The sequence below is a fragment of the Colossoma macropomum genome, unplaced genomic scaffold, assembly GCF_904425465.1.
Source record: "Colossoma macropomum unplaced genomic scaffold, Colossoma_macropomum, whole genome shotgun sequence".
NCBI classification, from domain to species: domain Eukaryota; kingdom Metazoa; phylum Chordata; class Actinopteri; order Characiformes; family Serrasalmidae; genus Colossoma; species Colossoma macropomum.
This window is the reverse complement of record NW_023494810.1, coordinates 2,750,530-2,771,289: the sequence shown is the minus strand read 5'-3', so window position 1 is coordinate 2,771,289 and position 20,760 is coordinate 2,750,530. Positions and strand designations below refer to the sequence as shown.

Below are 20,760 nucleotides of genomic sequence, written 5' to 3'. Positions count from 1 at the left end.
GTAACTGTAGAACTACAAAGTGCACCTATATAGTAAGTGGAGCTGATAAAATGACTGGGATGGCCAAACTTTTGAAAAGTTTCTACTGTCTGTCATTTAGTACCATGCAAACTTAGAGTACATTCTTAAAAATAACACCAAAATATTAGAATCAAAGTCATTAATTTGCCAGAAAATTGTAATTGGATTGTGGTGAAGTCAGAGATTTACACCCCTAATTATCACTATATTGTCACTCTCAAAACTAAACAGGTTTGCTTGACAGTTTTTCACCAGAATTTGCTGTGACACGCCTGAAAGGTGTATTTTGTCTTGCCTAACTCTCCAACATTTTGTTAGTCTTTTGTTCGCCTTGCCTTTGTGGTGGTCTTGCTGCATTTGTCATGCTTGTCTCCTCAGTGGAGCTGATCTGTTGGTGTGAAATTGGGCCTCTGCCAAACAAGCTGCCTCTTCATCTCACTCAGAAAGTCACAACAGCGCATTCAATCTGTCCTCAGTCGATAGAGGAGGACAGAGTGATGCTGAAGTACTGATACCTCCGGTCCTGTTGACTTCTTTTGAGATTTGATGCTTTCATATTGTCACCAAGCATTTTCTTTCACTAATACATTTTATTTATGTACGCAAAAAGTACAGGGTGATTCAAAAAGATTCATCCGATTTCAAAGCGCCATATTTTTACAACCGTGAGGCACCTAGGAACCAATCACAATCCAATTGAAAGAGGGGGTCATAGAGTTTCTGACCGTCAGTGGAAGATGGCTCCCTTCAGTCTGAGAGGAGATGAGACCCCTGAGCAGAAAGCGTTCTGCGTTCTCCTCTTCAATAAGAGTGAATCCATCATAACTGTGCAGTGTGATTTTCGTGGGCAGTGAAGCTCCAACAGCTCAGAGCGTTCGTCGTTGGTTCCACAACACTGGATCATCTCCGAAATCGCACTGAAAGAGCCGTGAGTGCAGCAACACCCGACATGCTCAATCCAGTATGGGATGAATTTGACTATGGTGTTGATGTTGTCTGTACAGCTGGAGGAGGTTCATACTGAGACCTTGTACAATTACATAATAAACTTTATGCTCATTTAAACCATTTACAGTTCACTGCATTGATCTGTAACGATTTACAAGTGAAATAAATCATTTTGAAATCAGATGAATCTTTTTGAATCACCCTGTATTTGTATGATGCTTAAAAACGTATTGAGTTCAAACCAAGTAGCATCAGCAACTTACCATTCCAAGAGTTTTTGCCAAAGTATTCTTTCCAGAGTCGGCTGGTGTCTATCAGACCATTATCATTCACTCTCAGAATTAAAGGTAGAGAACTGTCACTGGGTCAGTTCCCCTCTTATCACTGGGGTGGGACCCTCAAGGGTCCATCTCAGTACCTTCAGTCAGGGAACATAACTGAACCATAATCCACTGAAATGATATGTTCTAAGCTGTACTGACTCCACACACCCCGTCTCGCCTCCAGGCTTTTATTTTACTGTTCTGTTTAAAACATTCGGTTATGAAAAGGTACAAATACAAACTTTTCACCTGGAAAAACTTATTTAAGGTTCACAATCAGACCTTAAAACCACTGTTGAACCTTTGAGGGAACAATTACACTGTTTGTACACAGAACCTTTATTTCTAACAGTGTTTGAGCTTTTTCTTTTGCAGACTTCGGCAGGTTTGCATGCAAAATATGTCTTGAAATGTCATTGAAAACAAGCTCACCGACACTGTTGCAGGAAAAGCAGCCCCAGAGCTTTACAGTAGCTTTAGTGCCTTCTGGTTTGAATTCTGCCATCAATTTGATGCTGTGCTTAACATGTTTTTCTCTGAAACAAATATCGGTTACTTAAACGTTTTATGAAGTCATGTAAAGAACTTAACGTTTACCAGTGGTTAAATGGTTAAAGAGTCCAAATATTTTTTGGTCCTACTGTATAGTGTTAAGCGTAATATTAGGATATTTTAATGGTTTGTCACCTGAAATTTCTTGCTATTATTTCTTGCTAAAGCTATTATTTCTTGAGCTGTATAATGATATAATGTTAAGTCTGTAAACAGGCACTTGATAGTAGAAGGAAACGACATTGAGTGTGTTTACATGCAGTCAATAATCCGATCATGGTCAGTTTTCAGCAGTTATCTGATTTTTCAAATGGTCATTTAAACACCATACTCCGATCTAGAAATCCGATTAAGGAATCTGATAAAGAGGCTGGATTTTAGCTCAGTAATCAGATTTCTCAGTTCTTGTAAACTCTTACTCTGATTTCTTTCACATTTCTCAGTCTGTGCATGGGCAATGTTTAAAAAAAAGCTGCGTCGCGAAGTTTGAGTTTACATTATGTTTATGTCACGTCTTCTTCTGTGAGTTTATTGGCTGGTTGTAAAGCAGAAATCTGATTACTGTCTGACTCATGTTTCCCCAATGGAGTTTCTGATTACTCAAAAGCATATAAAAGTGTTGATCAGGTTACTGACAAAATCTGATTTTCTGCAGTTGTCAGATTATTAAGTGCATGTAAACACACTCTTTATTATTTTTTTTTCATAATTAATGCAACATTTTTTTTTCAAAGTAATTCTGGACCATTTCTATTGGTCTACTCATAATGAAATTGGAACACAACGTAAAGGATAATGGGAGTTGGTATTGGTCTCCGGATGCTAGCCTTTGTGCTCAGCACTGTACTGAAAAGAACATCAGTGTTATCTCACATCTCTCTCCATCAAAGTCCTGCATTTCCCATTTCTTCCAGTGTGAACCATGAATTTTTATACCAGTCTTCAGGCTGATCTGATAAACATTTCTGCAAAAGGGTTTCCTAAAAAAACCCAGACCTACCAGAGTGGGGAAAAAGTCAGCCCTACAATACTGTTCGACTAAAGGAAACTCCTCTGACCTGCTTAGAGACCAGAGGCCATATTACAGAAAATTCTTAAGTCTGAGATCATATCTGTTTTGTTGTCATGGCAACTTCAGTTTAGACGGAATTAGGACAGAAGCCATTACAGAACAACAGGTCTGAAGTCTTATCTTATCTTATCTTAATCTTATCTTATTTCCAGAGAAGAAAACGGTTTTACAGAAACATCCTACGTTTCCAAAATATCCTAAATATTTTCTTAACTTTAAGATAAACTCCAGAGCGCCTTAACTTCTGTTTAACCGTCTGTTTCTATTGTTTTATGCAGTGAGAGGCAGCACAGTTCACTATAACCAGCATAATGACGCTACATTTATCTACACTGAAAATGGTGCTTTGACTTGTGAGGTGTTTTTCTAACAGTGTTTAAAAGCCTCAGACGCTGCAGACTCGACACGTCCCCTCTGATTACCTTCGGGTGCTAATGTTGATGAAAACCCGTCAGATGAAATATTACAGTGATGGTGGTGAATAACGAGGAGACAGAGCTGAACATGTGTCTGTTTATTAGGAGGAGTAACGTTAGCGCGCTCAGCTAAAGCGTTTGGGAAATGGAGACTGAAACTGGAGACGGCGACTCTGATAAACAGCACGAAACACTGATACAACATTCTTAGCTTTCAGTTTATCACGCTTTAGTTTTATTTGACTTTCTTTACATCAGTAACGGAAGCTAACGTTAGCTGTCTGACCAACTAACTTGATTACATGTTTACGTTTCAGTTGTGCGCGTATGGTCGGTTGCTAGGTAACAGACACAACAGTCGATTGTCGACTTCAGTGGAGTAAGTTAAGATTTCCTAACTTTAGATAAGATTCTGTAAGATAAGATTCCTAAATTAAGCTCAGATTTCCTTCTGTAATACGGATTTGTGAAAAATCTAATCTTGACCTGTCAGATCTTAAGTTAAGACAAAAGGATAGGAAGTTTCTGTAATACGGCCCCGGCTCCCTTTCAAGATGAAGAATTAAAGCGAGGCCGTTTCATCTTCCCTTTCTTTTCTGTCGTCTCTTCTCCTGTCATAGAGTCGGTAGCTTTTTAAAGGCTCGCTAGACTGCAGCAGATGGCTGCTGGAGCCGTGGCACTCAGCAGGTGGAGACGTTGGTTGACGTTCTCAGTGTGCGTTAAGCTTCTCTCACTTCGCCCCTGGCTCCCCATCCCCTATAGATGTCACTGAGTTCATGTGCCCTACATTTATCCTGCACTTCGTTGTAGTGTCATTCGAGCAACTGGTAAAGTCTCGCTTTCAGTTTGTTCAGAGGAGGAATCTGATGTGTGATGCTCTAAGCAGTTAAGACTGGGACGCGCTCCAAAACGTCTCACGGGCACTGACTTTCCTGATTCTTTTTTTTTTTTTTTCCAGAATAGATTCACTCCCTGTGTCTGCGTTTCTCCTACTTTGCAGAATTCCCAGCAACATCCTCTACCCCCCTGTTGCGATCCTGCTTTGTTGAATAACACATGAAATCTTCTGCTGCCTGCTGTGCTTTAAGATGTGCCAGAAGTGTTTCTGCAAAGAATAGATGAGGATTTTGTTCCTTATCCAATTATGTCTTATCTGCTGTCTCCAAAACCAATTTTTTGGACGTTCAGCAGTTTTCGGTAATTCGCTTCTTTTGGAGTTATGGAGAACATGGAGAGCCGTTTTGAAGCATCTGTATTGTTTGATGTTTTTGAGGAGTATATTTGCGATCGGGCTGTAAATGTGATGGTCCTTCTCCTCGTTGCCTCTTCTTGCCTCTTTTTGGCTGCTGCCAGCCGTATACAGATACCCATCAATATCAGTATCCCATCTCTAATTCAAAGCCTCTATCTTTGGCTGCGTTTACACAGCAGGTAAAAGTGGCCCAAATCTGATTTTCTCACCAAAGCTGATTTTTTTTGTTTGGCTGTTCAGATTGTCTTTTAAATGTGATCTGAATGCGACATCAGTCTGAACAGATCAGCTCCTAAACTGACCCACTAAAGAACAGAGCTTCACGCTGCTTCACGGCTCAACCAGAGGTAAACAAACACCAGTCGCTCCCGGATGATCAGCTTCATCTTCACCAGCATCACAGGAGCCATCATGAAGCTTCACTGACTGACAGCTGGGCTCTTCACCCAGAATGAGTTCAGCTCACTGTAAAAAGGGCGCGGTCACTTCTTTGGTTCGCGTCCTCGGATTCTTTAAACTTTACTTTCAGTCTTTTATCTGTTCTTTGACGCTGCAGCCTCGTTCTCCTGCGGCCGCGTTCGGACATTTCTTTAGAAATCTCTTCGAACACGGAGCGGCTGTGATGAGTCTCTTCTAATTACTGTACAGAAACATCAGCCTAAATGTTTATGAGTCTCAGCAGCGCGAAATTATGACGAATGTCGAGTTGGACGGATGTAAAAGTCACGTGAATTCCGATCTGACTGTTCAGACTGAGTCGCATTGCCGCAGATCGGATACATATCGGATTTCAGTGCCACATATGAAAGCGTCTCAAATCAGAATTGAAAATGTCAGATTCAGTGTGTTTATCTGTTCACACTGACACACAGACACACATCTGTGTCACACATGAAGAAAAAGATCAGATTTGGGCCACTTTTACCTGCGGTGTGAACAAAGCCTTTGTTCCCTTTAACTCATATAACCTGCCCCCAGAGCAGCAGGGCCACATGCATGTCCATGTTGCCCATAATAAAATGTCTCAGCATGTGGAAGTGGAGCTCTCTGTAGGCCACCATGGTTTTGATCACTGTATAAAAGAAGCTCCTTGATGCCTTTATTGTTGGATGCACTGATTCAGAATTGACTCCACATTATATTATATAGAAGTATTATTATTGACTGGTTTCATCAGATTAATGATAAAAGGCCATTGAAGTGTGATGTAGGACAGGGCAGGGTACAACAAAACTCTGGGTGTAATGTAACAGATATTTTACTACAGCGTTTATTTAATAATAATATATAAAACTACAACTTTTTTGTACCATAAAAGCAACTTTTTTCGTCATGTTTTTCTTTTTTGATTGTTGAGAGGTGTGTAAGTCACAGAATTCTCTTCTATATTATTTTAATCGTCCTTTTGTTGTCTAATATAGCATCGTTTTGAGGCATAATGAACTCACGGTCAAGCTAATGTGCAGCCTCCACACGGCGGGGTTAGTTTTAATGCACTGAAAGTCGAGGAGAATAATGAGAAATGTTGATTTTCCCCCATATAAATTCAAAACAGTCCTTTGTTTTTATTTTTTAGACTTTTTTATGCACAGATTCATTAAAAACATACCGTAGATATGCTAATTTATTGTGCTTATATCAGCTCTTTTACATTGTTGTCAAAAATAAAATGGCAGTGTTTCACTCATTTTACTAATATTTATTTAGACACTTTAATATAATGTAATATTTGTACACATTGGAATATAATTGTATACTTATTATGTTTATTATCCATAATAATTATAATTATTACAATTATTATATGATTATAATGAAGCACTTAGTTATACAGTCAACTGTTTGAACTTCCCTGGTCAAATTATATGTCTTCATTGTAAGTTAACACATACTAAAACATAGAATGGCACTTTTCAGCTAAGTATAGTGCACAATTTCTATTTATTTACGAAGTTTAACATTATTAGAAAAGCATAACATATAAAATGTGCCATAAATTTTGCGCAGGCCACATTTTATGTTTAATTTTAATGTTAAATTAAACAAATAAGCAGTAATCGTGCATTAAAATGTGCAGAAGTGTGTTCTCTGTAGAGGAAATGTGCTTATATTGACCTAAATCAACAAAACGTCATTTTTTTGGCACCAGAAGTGAGATAAAGCTGCACTTGATAGAGTAGCCACTGTAAAATTGGCCGTGATTATGTTTAATTATGCTGAAGTGTCGTAGTACAACACCTTGCCTGGATTATTAATGAAGATTGACAAACTAGTCACATCTACATAAATCAAGCCGTCCTCATTACAGATAAACAGAGCTCTTTATTCGCTTCCCTGACCGTCCGTTCCTCTCGTCCTGTCATCTCACGGTCATCCAGAACACCTCCAGACTGAGCGCCGTCTCTGACAGACTCCGGCTCCTGTGCCAGATGTTGTATACGCTCGCTGTGGCTCTTGTTTACAAGCCTGCGATGCATGTGGGGGGACATCCCACCGAGCGCAGCAGGAGGTGAGGCCAGCTTGTTTCACCAACATCCTCCACACCTCCCCCGGATCTCCGGGATGCTTTGTTTCATCAGCAGCCCTTTCAAAGGCCCACCTGTTTCGGTCATGTGACAGCAGGCCGCCGCGGACTCTTCCAGCCGAGGCTTTGTGTGGGCTCAGCGCAGGCGGAGATCATCACTGGTGTTTAGTCTGAAGTAGTTGGGGTACGGAGGCCTCGCTCTAATTACTCGAAAAGCATTTGTGTACCAGTCATAATTTTATGTGACTATTTTTCAGCCTCTCTTTTTCCCTTAGAACAGGGGTGTCAAACTCATTCATTTTATTTTTACTGAACATTTTGTCTTAGGGGCTGTGGGTGGTACGCAGCATACTATCCACAGCGTACCATCCACACAATAGTACCGTTACTCGGCGATAGCTAATATGTTCATGGTTTTGATATATCAATGAATTCAAAACAGGCATTTTTTTGCAACTAAGTTTCGATGCATGGACTATTTAGACGAGGGAGGGAGCGACTGTGCTGATCGATGCCTTCAATTAGCTGTGCTTTGTGAATGATTCACCTCCAAGACATGTCAGAAGCCGAGAGATGAGAGACACACAGTCCTTAATTCAGTGTTTTCACTCCAGGTTTGGAGCCGCTGCACTGTGTTTCTCTGCTGTTCACACCTCGTTCAGCTCAAGAAGGGATTAATTAGCTAATAATATCAGGTATTTTAACCAGGAAACCACAGTTATGCAGTGCAGGGGTTTCAGGACTGGAGCTGAACTCTGAACTAACTGCACTAGCAAACTTACAGAATCACGTCTGTCGAAACACGACGTCGTTTTCTGACCCACGACATTCAGTCTGATATTTAACGCTTATGTTTCTCCATTCAAACATCATTTAAATCTCCAGAAACAGAGAGTGAAGTTATACCGGCGGTCTGCAGCTCCGTTAGGGGGACGACTGTTCATCTCTCGGCTGTTAACATCAGCTAAAGTGATCTAAAGGCCAGCATTGATCACATCTGTGTTAATTAGCTGATGTCGTTACCCTCCTATGATCACAGAGTGTTTCTCCTCTTTATGCAACACCACGGGGTCCTTTACCCACCCTGACGTGAAGAGCCGGTGGGCTTCTGTGCTGTTAAATGCTGTGAGAGACTCTCCAGAATAGGGGGAGGGGCTGAGTATGAGATCAATATAAATGTCAGGAAAACACAGATTTGGTATCTTTTCACCAGTTTAGTGGGATCAGGAGTTCAGGGGAAACTGTATGAGGATCACAGCCTGTTTTATCGACTCTGTCGAGGAACGTTTTTCTCTTCCAGAGTAAGGAGAGTGATTTTAGACATCTTTCACCTCTAGTTATGTTCGCGCGGAGCAGCCAAGCCAGAAATTCGGTCCCAAATATGGCGGCCACAACAGAAAAATCACGAGACTGAAACCCTCAGATAAATCACACTCAGTTCTTTCTAAAAGCAAGCAAAACTTGCTGTTCCATGTTCAAGATGAAGCTTCCTTTTGTGTTAAACTTTCACATGCAAGAGTAACAATGACCAAATATGTGAATCTCCTATTTACTAATGTAGGTTTTCTAGTGGTCTTAAACTGTATATCTGCGTATAACTTTAACTGCATCTTTGGAGATCAACCTCTGGCTGTAGGTTTGTGATGGAGCTTTGGAGGCCTGGTCTTGGCACACCTGCTGTGAAGTCTGATCCGCTGCACTTCAGTAATAATGCTGTGGTTTTATCTATAAACATTTAATAAGTGTGTTTACATGCACTCTGTAATCCTGCAGAAAATCTGATTTTGTCAGTAATCCAATCAACACTTTTACATGCACTTGAGTAATCAGATAATGGGGAAACTCCGGGTCTATATGAGTCAGACAGTAATCAGATTTCTGCTTTACAACCAGCCAATAAACTCACAGAAGAAGACGCGCCGTAAACAAAACGTAAAACTCAAAACTTCATGCCGCGGCTTTTTTTTAAACATCACGTCACTTTACCTGAAAATATGAACAAACATCATCTAGAAGATGAAGAATATTTAAATCCTTTATTTCATGTTTGGTTTCAGCGGCGTTCAACAGTGTTTTGCTGCGTCTCTCGACATCCACTGTCTGATCTCGCGCATGCGCAGACTGAGAAATCCGAAAGAAATCAGAGTAAGAGTTTACATGCACTGAGAAATCTGATTACTGAGCTAAAACCCAGCCTCTTTATTGGATTTCTTAATCAGATTTCTAGATCAGAGTATGGTGTTTACATGACCATTTGAAAAATCGGATAACTGCAGAAATCTGATTATGATCAGATTATTGACTGCACTCATTGCTGTAATTGAGGGCCTCTCAGCATGGTAATGACGGTGGAGATGCTGTTTGTTTACCTTCTGCTGGTTGTATGTTTTTATCATACGCAGGCGCAGCCGCTCATTTTGAGGAGGTGTGGCAGAAACTAGCTATTGTGTTTTTAGGCTATAGCTCAGCAGTCGTGCTAAAGCCCTTCTATATGGCTGTGAAAAGTGCACAGCTGGTGGAAGACAAACAGAAGCAGTCAGCTTGTATTCCCTAAAGAGACGCCTGCAATCGCACCATAAATTTCCCCTGGCACCGTCCACGCTCTCGTCCTCATATGCAATTTCCTCCACTTACCCTGCGCTGACGAGCTTTTAAATAGCCCTCAGTAAATGCCCCTGGTTGCCTACCCTGTATGCACCCCTCTACACGGGGTAGATGCATATGTATGTGTGTGTGTGTCTTCCTATAAATGCAGAGTGGAGGTTGCTGGTCTATTTATCGACCCACAGCCCTGCAGCAGCTCAATACACCACTCCTATTGATTTCCTGTACGCTGCCGTCTCCCCACAACAGAGTGGCCAAAGCCGTGGGCTGCTCTGATGATGGACGTTCGTGCAGAGGAAGAGTGCGTGTTACTTGGACTCAATCTGCCAGTTATTACAAGAGTTTGTTGAAAAATCACATTTTCACACTTTTCTCCTTACCCGGAATGTAGTCTGTCAGCCAAGACACGTTTGCTGAAGAAGTTATTCATTATAGTTTATAACTAATGGATTAGCATAAAATCCATAATAATAAATTACAATTTCATTAAATTAACAAACTTGTTTAAACAAATGCATGTGATATTTATTCTAGTACATTTAATGTTCTCCTCAGCACCTTTGCACTGCATGACTGGCTCAGGGAGCATTCACAAGCTAACCATACACCAATCAGGCGTAACGTTATGACCACCTCCTTGTTTCTACACTCATTGTCCATTTTATCAGCTCCACTTACTATATAGGTGCACTTTGTAGTTCTACGGTTACAGACTGTAGTCCATCTGTTTCTCTGATACTTTGTTAGCCCCCTTTTACCCTGTTCTTCAGTGGTCAGGACCCCCATGGACCCTCATAGAGCAGGTACTAATTGGGGTGGTGGATCATTCTCAGCACTGCAGTAACACTGACGTGGTGGTGGTGTGTTAGTGTGTGTTGTGGTGGTCCGAGTGGATCAGATACAGCACTGCTGCTGGAGTTTTTAAACACTGTGTCCACTCACTGTCCACTCTATTAGACACTCCTACCTTGTCAGTCCACCTTGTAGATGTAAAGTCAGAGACGATAGCTCATCTGCTGCTGCACGGTTTGTGTTGGTCATCCTCTAATCCTTCATCAGTGGTCACAGGACGCTGCCCACAGGACGCTGTTGGCTGGATATTTTTGGTTGGTGGACTTTTCTCGGTCCAGCAGTGACACTGAGGTTAAAAACTCCAGCAGCACTGCTGTGTCTGATCCACTCAGACCAGCGCAACACACACTAACACATCACCACCACATCAGTGTTACTGCAGTGCTGAGAATGATCCACCACCCAAATAGTACCTACTCTGTGAGGGTCCATGGGGGTTCTGACCACTGAAGACTACAGTCTGTAACTGTAGAACTACAAAGTGCACCTATATAGTAAGTGGAGCTGATAAAATGGACAATGAGTGTAGAAACAAGGAGGTGGTCATGATGTTATGTCTGATCTGTGTAAATGGAAGAAACACAAAATGAGATATTTAAATCAGGCATTGCTGATCTTAATACCAAACAACAGCTATCTATTTTGGTTTTATTTTCATTTTATCAGACTATGTGGATGCTCGTTGGATGGTAATTAACTATTAATCACATGGCGCTTTTATACATAGAAGGTAGGATAATTTACTAAAACCAGTCTTTTTTCTATTAACCCTTGTGTGGTGTTGGGTCTGTGGGACCCATTTTCAAAGTTTACCAAAAGAAAAAATGATGTGATTTATTATTATTTCAGCCTCAGATTCTTGTCCTTTGCTCATTTTCTGTGAAGAACATATAAAATAACCCATTTTCAGTGTCTTCACTCTGTTCACCCCCCACACATTTATATTACACATGTGGTGTTGGGTGAACCTGCGGGGAGTAAAAGTGTGGAGGTGCTGTGTCCTTCACTCTGTTCTCCTCCTACATGGCCTGCTGTTAGTGTGTGTGTGTGTGTGTTTGTGTGTGTGTGTGTGTGTGTGTGAGGGTGGACAGCATGGACAGACTGCTGACTGGCTACAGCTGCTAAAGGAGAACCCTACGCTGGACACTTGTGATATTTTAAACATCTGGTATTTTTACCTAAATTGTTATGACTGTATTGATTTAAACAATAATGCGGTGGGTCCATCAGACCACTGAGTAACAAACACACCAACACCACACAAGGGTTAACGCATTAACTCCCCCACCAATCACTGTTTTCACTTCACTAGCATCATAGTGTAAAGATAATGCTGAAGAATGAATGAGGTGAAGTTGCAGTAAACCAAATTAAGCTGTTTATTTGAGAAAATGCACGACACACGCCCATACTGGGCTTGAACTGGCAAAACACAGCTGACCTAATGGCTACGGTGTACCAGCTAAACGTACGCAGAGCAACAGGTGACATCACATCGCCTGTGTCCAGGCAGCATAGCCTAGTTTTTAGAGCATGTTTCTTCAGAGTTGCCTGTGTTGAAATAATTCAATTTAATAGTTTAATTTATGCCAGAGAAATATTACTGGAAGTCTTTTAGGAATAATAATTATAATACATTATAATATTCCTAAATATTATAAAAGGAAGCCTATCGCTGCTGTCGGAAGAAAACCATCTCCATTTTTGTCGTTTTTCAGGTTTTTATATAATTTGAAAATGCCTGTTGCCCTTTACATTGTGTCAAACTTTCAGGATGAATGGACCAATAGAAACGTCCCAAAATGGCTTGGAAAAATGTCTGGTTCCATTGACTTACATTAGAAGTAAAGTATGTTTTTTCCTTCTCCTGTAAAGTTACCATTTTGGAGATATGAGGTTTTCTCCCGACAACAGCGCAATGTTAGAGGGAATTTTTTACAAAGATCGCCTCACACCGCTAGCACTGAAAACACTGCATGCCTAATTCATCTCACCTCATACATTATTTTGCTAAGTAATCTCAAATAGACTTGCCTATGTGGTTCCTAACAGTGCAAGACATATCTATAAATTCAGGCTTCAAGATGGCTGCTCCTTCTATTTTTAGCTATGTATTTTGTTCTTTTCTATAGATAATAGTATAGATAACAGTGCATCTACATCTACATTTGCTGTTGTTGATTGATTTTTAGGTTTATTGATAGATTTTTACCAAAACCCTCCCTTTAAACTCTGTATAATAAACTGTGCAGTGGACTTTTTTTTATTCGAAGACTGAGGCGCATTAATATTCCCTTCTCCTCCCAGGTGCGATGGGGCAATGTGACACACCGCTCTCATCAACCGCTCATACTTCAAATTTCTCTTAGTGCCACCAGAGTCAATGGAATCTTTTTCTCGTTAAATTTGCCTTTAATAAAATGGCTCTTATGAATAACCTGAGGCTAATGCGAACGACGGCTCTGCAATACCAATTAAAAGGCAATAATGGGGGGAGAATGGTGTCGCTCTCTGAATAACACCCATTTCGTGTGCCTCCCTGCCTTCAACCCCAGCGGGCTTTTCAGCAAGTGAGCAGTTATATTCTTCGCTGCTGCTCTGAGGGAGTCACTGTGCCAGATACAATACCACGGTGTCCGAAAGTGACTGGAACTTTGCTTCGTTCCTACTTTTCCATGGCTGTCTTAAGGCGCATATAAAGGCCTAGTCTCTGTGATATTTCTCAGACACCCTGCTTTTTGGGAACAGTGTGAAGAGCATCGCTTTCATGTACTCTAGGGAACAAAAGGCAGGGTGAGGGAGGGCAGCACCAACTGAGGAGCAGACTGGCGAATGCCTGATGTTCAAAGTCAGACCCGTGTCACTGATTTGTATGGTGTGATGCGTTGAGAGACCCTCATCATCTTTGATTTCCCTCCTGAGGAAAGAATCCTGCTGTGCTTGTACAGGATTTTTTTGGTGGGGCGGACTTGAAGGGATCGCAGCAGCGCTTCTAAAGGAATGTGTATATTTATCTCTTGGCTGAAGCCTTTGACAAACCCTATCAGACCGAATCCCTGTTATAATATCCAGAATGTTTATCATGTTCCTCACAGGCATCACCTGAACTGTGTGGTGAATTGCTCAGATTAAGTATGCGTTGATACCATTTCTGGTACTGGATACCACTTTAAACTTTAAACTTTCTTTTAAAATGGGCTGTAAAGAGTCTGTATTGTCCTACCGTGTGTATTTCAGCGCACAGAAAACGGTCAGTTCGCCTGGTGAGTTTCTCTAGTAACACTGGAGTTTAAGTGCTGAGCGAGGGGGCATTGATGCTGTTGATGCTTTGCTTGATTCTAGTTTATGGAGGCGAAACTCTAAGAGCTTCACTTGTATTCTGTCTTGTATTCGTCAGGAAACAAATCTTTTCACAGGAGGAGTCAGCGACTGTGTTGAGTCCCATCTGTAGTCAGACTCTCCACGCTTCTTCCACTTTGGATCTTGAGTCTTTCTGAGTCAAAAAGCTGAAGTCAGAGTCTGAGTCACTTGTGATGAAGTCAAAGTTAAATCGTCTTTCTCAATTTTCTCGAGTCATCAAATTTGTGACTCGAGTCAGACTTGAGTACATGTCATATGGCTCCAGTCCACACCTCTGCCTGTTAGTACTATAGATATACAAATCAAGATGCCGCGTTGTCTGTTGTTCTCTATCTGAGGTGATACGTCTGCGCGTCCGCCATGTTGGAGAGGTCAAGATCCGCTTGTGAACAAATTCACTTGTACTGAGAGACGAAGAGTCTCAGGATTAAATCAGCCACAACTTCCTTATTACTCAACCGATTTTCACCAAATCTGGACATAGATCAGACACAGATTAATCCAGGCTGCACAGATCTGCTCTCGGTAGCTTTTATTACTTTAATAACTGATCGTGATAATTAGCCGTCCGGACCAGCAGGAAAGTATTCAGTCTGCGCCTGACGTTAAAAACCGAGTTTAGCGTGAGAAACACAATCAGACACATCAGCAAATCCATCAATGAGTGAATCACTTCTAATCTTAATACACATAAAAATAAAATAAACCCCCAAAACACAGTAAGAAGGACAAAGCTGAAGTTGGCTTCCTATTCGCAGCTTCTTGTTTGAGTTTTCCCGCTCCACCTTAAATGGAGCAGCAGTTATTTTCTGGTGCCTGAAGCTGCACCATTTAAGGTGGAATGGGAAAATTCAAACAAGAAGCTGGCAAATAAGAAGCCAACCTTATCTTCATGTAAGAAGGTTAAAGTTAATCTATTATGAATATCTACACAGATTAAGGAATGCTATAATTTACCACTACAAAGCTTTAACCATCACTGTAAATAAATAACTACTACATAAAGTTAAGACCCCCTGAATAGACTATTAAATGAAATAAGCTTAATATAAAACCAGAGGAGAAACAATCACATCAACAGGTTCTCTGTGCTTCACCAACCACACGACCATATCTACACAAACATCACACAGACATGAGTGTGGATCACTGCGTTCCCTCCGTTATATAATCCTATCCCCCCTTCTGAGAGTAATATTCCTGACATAGTGTCATTTTGGATAGTTTAGATCTCCAGAGATTTCGATTGCAGTTTGTTGTTCATGCAGCGCTGTTACAAGCAGACTGATGGCAATTTACTGACCCATCCCTGTTTTTCTCTGACCAACAGGAGGTGCTGTAAGTGAAAATGAAGTCCAGCTGGTGCTTACCCTTTGCCCTCCTCCTTGCCACCCTCACCCCTCCCTCACAAAGCAGCGAGAGCCTGCCGGTGAACACCAAGCGGGGCCTGAGGCAGGCTTCTACTGCCAACAGAAACGTCCTGCAGGACCGTGAGGCTGCGCTGCCACATGGAGGCCACCGGAGGAGGCAGGGGGCGCTGTCCCATAGGCCTCTGCAGCCGGACGACGGGCCGGGCCTGGAGGGCTTGAGCCCCGTCAGGTTGGAGATGGGACCTGGGGAGCGGGAGAGAGGTCACGGTGGAGTCAGAGGTCACTCTCACATGAGGGACAATCACCCTCCAGGAGGAGAGTTCACGCGTAAAGGCAGAAGACACGGACACCAGCCTGATCACCGGAGACACGGCCGCAGGGACAAGACCCGAGGGAAAGGTGGCTGAATGGATTAACCTCCAATATTGATTGAGATGTCGATTTAAAGAAAGGACAAACAAATTCTGGTCCTTTCTTAAGGCTATTTTACCACACTGCACTCTGTTTATGTATTTATAAGGCGATGTACACAAACATGATCCATGATCTGCTGTAGGGAGGCACATTTTCTGACACTAGAAGGCAGTTTAAATGTCCATAGTGTGCGAGCTGCATTCGTCAAAATACGGTTAAATGGGAAAATTAAATGTTTGTAATGGCAACAGAGCCATTCATCACGGCTGTGATGATCTACGGCCGTGATGTTATTTCGCGATAACACGCTCCTCGAGTGTTCTACTGCTTAAATGTTATATTCTTGAGAAACTTACCATTAAAATTATTCACAGTGGTGGTGATGAGAACCCGACATCCGAAGAGTTTAATGCCTCTAAAAGCTGCCTTACATAAAGTCATCACATGACATGGTGGTGAATATGCTGCCTGAGGTTTGAGACATTATGTTGTGTTGTTTGAGATCAGCTTTTGGGCTTAAAATATATTTTTTAAAATCCATTCTTGGCAGAGAATTACATGCATGATGCTGTGAAGCAAAGAAGTTCCAAACGTTACATGTAAAAACTCTGAAAACATGTAAGATCACTGACAGGTTTAGATAGTAAATAAAATGTCTATATTTGCGTTGTTGACTCTGCGACCCCTGGTTCCTGTCACCACCACTGTAAAGACATCCAGGTCGCTAAGTTGTGCTTCAATGCATCATTTCGCATCAAAACAGCCTGAATAACTTTGTGTATATTTCAATAATTGGAATATGCAGTCATTTTGAAAAATTCCTCTTTAAACTAGGCGCACATAAAATGACATAACATGAGAGTGATAACAGTAAAAACACGTTCAAATAAAGAAAATGAGTACTTCACACATTAGAGCAGCTTATACAAACGTAGCAATGAACAATGAACTGATGGTTCGTTGATGGAAAGTGGTTTATCACAAAATACCCAACTAATAGCGAAGGTCATGTCAAAAATCAGTCCAAAAACAACACATATCAGTCTCATTCTAAAAATAAGTGATTTTACTGTAGCACTAAAAATGAGCAGGCTGGTATATCGTTGCTGCCAGACAAAAACCTTCTTCAAAGTGGCAACTTTACAGGAAGAAAAGGCATTTTTGAATTTAACCCTCTCTTGCATGGTGTTGCCATATGGCAACAATTACCTTATTTAAATTTTACCAAAAGGCATTTAAAAAAAATCTCTGTTTTGCTATTTAATTGTGGAAAAAGGGTCTTTTACTTTGAAATGACAAATACTTTAGGACATCACATGACCAGGAAATCTGGTGTTAATATTACTATACATTCCAAATACCAACTGAAATTGTATTCATTTCCAATATTTGGAAATATTGGGTCGTACATTTCATAGTATAAGTTAGATTTGTTTAGTCTTCTTTTCAATAAAAAGATGTTTTTAGAGAAAAAATGGATTTTATGGTGCTTTATTATTTTTTTTTTTAGATTCTGTGGTGCTTTCCACGATTGCACATTGTTGCCATATGGCAACAATTTACCAACTACCCCCCCTAAAGAAATATGCATATTATTTTTTCAAATATTTCCATTATTTTAGCAACTTTAAATTACAAAAACACATCAAAACATTTTTATCATGTCTAAGTAATAATTCATGCAATAGAGGGTTAAATGCAAGTTAATAGAATGACCATTTCTGTTGCTCTATTCATCATTTTTGCACAGTGAAAAGATCAGCTGGCGTTTTCCAATTGCATTAAAAAAAAAAAAAATTGAGATTTTGTCACAACAGCAACATGTGTCCTAAACTAGGTTGGTTTTACTAAATTTAATGTGCCTGAAGTGCCCATTGGGCAGCTGTATTATCTTCAGAAATACAAATATGAGATCAGTATTGACAGATACTCAATACTAAAAGCCTCATATTGAGATCAAAAAACCTGATTTGAACATTTCTAGTTGCTAAAAACAATTAACCCTTTTTTAGTGATGTTAATTGGTATCTGCAACCTTCAGTTTATTTTTGGCATGTTTGGTCAAGCTGCAGGTCCTAAGGGTGGAAGGACAAAAGGTGTGAGGCATTTCTAGGTCAGATGAGCCATTAATGCCATGTCCACTTCACAGGTCTAATTAATTGATTTATGGAGTCCAATCATGTGTGCAGTGTTCCCAACAACAGCATCAACAACGTTTATTCTAACTGCTCGCCCTGAATGAATGAATAAACGCTTTTATTATCATAAGTAAAACGAAATTTGCAGTTTCCTGAGTTTGATGCTGTGTGTAAAGAATAAATACGTTCTATCAAATCTCCAAAAAGGAAATTATAGGAAAAAAACACTCCTAACTCAAAAGTACATCAGGTGTTGTGTTCTTAACTTTTACGTTAAGTCGTTTCGGACCGTTTCTTTTGGTCCATTCTTCATGACATCGTCTCTAAAGTGCAGCTGAACAAGGTTTTGTTATGACAGCAACAAATTAAACGACGTCTCTTTCTTCCTCTCTCGCTCCCTCAGGGTTCTTCCCTGACCCTAACGCGGAATTAGGGTCTTTGATGAAGGACTTCGATGCTCTGGACGACGGCCCCTACACGCTCTCGCCCAATCGCGACGCGTCTGTGGCCTCCGAGGCCCCCTCCCCCGCTTCCCGCATCCCGGTTGCCACGGCGATGAGTGAGCATCCCCCAACTCTACCCCCGGCCTCCACCAAACCCCAGGTAACCACTCGGCCGGACGTGTCCTTGAATACGAAGCTCCATTGTGCTTCTGAAAGTGTGCAGTTCAATAGCACGTTGTTCTTCTGGAGGGATTTATCCCCATTCACTGACGCTCTGCTGAGGCCTGGGTTTCCGCATGACGTGTGCTTCTGAATGGTGGCATTATTTGCCGAACAGAGAGTCGGAGAAGATGGTGAATGTGTTGCAGAAGAGAGAATAAGGAAAATAGGTAATTTGCCTGGTTTGAGTTGTTTGCTGTAAGAGGTTTAGTTTTCTTTCACTCCTTTGTCTCTAAACGATTCGTAGAATGACTTCACAAAGTATCGCTGCTGTTTGGAGAGACTGCTTTCTTTATCATCCCCATTCCTATTATAATCTGACAATATTTTACTATGCAAAGCGTTTGACAGGATACAACTGCATGATATCTCCTTACTTTCAACTGTCGTAAATAGAATATTGATTTTTTTTTTTATGATACTGTTGAAATAAATACCAGCCACCTCATTGCACTTGAAGAATCTTTTGAAGAGAAGGTCTTTATAGACTCATATAAAGGACTGTTTAAAGGTCATGACTTTAGTGGCAAAATATACAGTCAGGTCCATAAGTATTTGGACAGTTACACAATTTTTGCCTCTGTACATCACCACGGTGGATTTGAAATGAACCTTTTCAACTCCTTGACACCACCAGTGGTTCCAAAACGCACTTTGTCATTATTCTTCATAACTTTCATATTTCATAAGCTACATTCTAAAGGTGGGGGTCGTATGAGAGCTGTAACTGTCTTCTTTCCAGTCAAATAGATGGGTGATGTCATTTTAAACCTTTATAATAAAAGAAGCTGAACTAAACTTTTTTTTTTCTACTGAAAGTCGACCCATTTTTCCACAAATCTGGGCTATAAACTATAAACAGATGGCGTTTCTTCAGTGATCTGCTCTGTAAACATTATTTTAATAAAATAATACAAAGAGCGTCTAAGATTTTTGGCTTTCAGCAGTAAATTGTAAGCATATAGCAATATGAGTAAAACACATTTTCTGGGATCTTTTACAAAAAATAAATGAATAAATAAAATAAAAATGTACATTTATTTCATGCAGTTACTGAATAATTTCCCTTACGATTTGGTCCTGTAAATTCAAATGGACAAACCAAAATATACCCTGTTAAGCAGTCGTGACTGAAGTGTAAACTTTAGCTTTAATCAAATATTGCAATAACTGCGTAGGAATTACAGCCATTTTTTACATAGCCCCTCCATTTTCACAGGCACAAAAGTAATTGGACAAACTAACAATTATAAATACAATGATTATTTTTATTACTTGGATGCGAAACATTTTCAGTCCATGATTGCTTGAAGTCTGGAACCCATAGACGTCTCCAGTTGCTGAGTTTCCTCCCTTTAGATGCTTTGCAAGGCCTTCAGCTGCTGCTTGTTTGTGCTTTTGCGGTATGTTTTGGGTTATTATCCATCTGTACTGTGAAGTGCTGTCCTATCAGTTTTGCAGCATTTGACTGACTCTGAGCAGAAAGTATAGCTCTGTACACTTCACAATGTATCCTGCTATTTCTGTCTGCAGGCACATCATCAATAAACACCAGTGACCCAGTTCCACTGGCAGACATACATGCACACGCCATAACACTACCTCCACCATGCTTGACAGATGATGTGTTATTCTTCGGATCACGAGCCTTTACTGTCCTTCTCCATACCCATCATTCTGGTACAAGCTGGTCTTGGTTTCATCTGTCCAAAGAATCTTGTTCCAGAACTGGGCAGGGTTTTTAGAAGTCTAAACTGGCCTTTCTATTCTTGAGTCTTAGCAGTGGTTTGCATTTTAAGGTTAACCCCTCTATTTACATTCATGAAGGTGTCTCTTGATTGCCAACCTCCTTGGCTTAACTAAATGTGAAGTGTTTTTTGTTTACCACGGAAATAATTCTGCAATCATCCACTTTAGTTGTCTTCTGTGGTCTTCCAGGTCTTTTAGTGTTGCTGAGCTCACCAGTGCGTTCCCACTGATTAAACACGTACCGGATTGTTGATTTGGCCGCTCCTATAGTTTCTCCGTTAAGGAAGCCCCCCTTCACCTGCATCTACACCTCTTTGGACCACATATTGACAGATCCCATGAACAGTTTTCAAAAGCACGTTCACTTGGAATCAACTCAAGACCTTTTATCTCCTTAATTTGTCATGAAATAATGAGGGAACAGGTCACAGCTGGCCATGAAACAGCTCATGTCCAATTACTTGCCTGTGAAAGTGGAGGGGCCATGTGAAAAATGGCTATAA

The 20,760-nt window shown here is 40.7% G+C and overlaps 1 protein-coding gene across 1 annotated transcript in view; it reads left to right on the top strand.

Annotated features, from left to right (window-relative positions):
- draxin (dorsal inhibitory axon guidance protein) overlaps nucleotides 1–20,760 on the top strand; it is a 44,160-nt gene that overhangs the window by 13,041 nt on the left and 10,359 nt on the right. Inside the window, exons 2-3 of the mRNA XM_036560197.1 lie at nucleotides 15,255–15,693; nucleotides 18,250–18,449. Coding sequence (XP_036416090.1) covers nucleotides 15,273–15,693; nucleotides 18,250–18,449 — 621 coding nt within the window. The 5' untranslated portion in view covers nucleotides 15,255–15,272. The remainder of the gene's footprint in view (nucleotides 1–15,254; nucleotides 15,694–18,249; nucleotides 18,450–20,760) is intronic.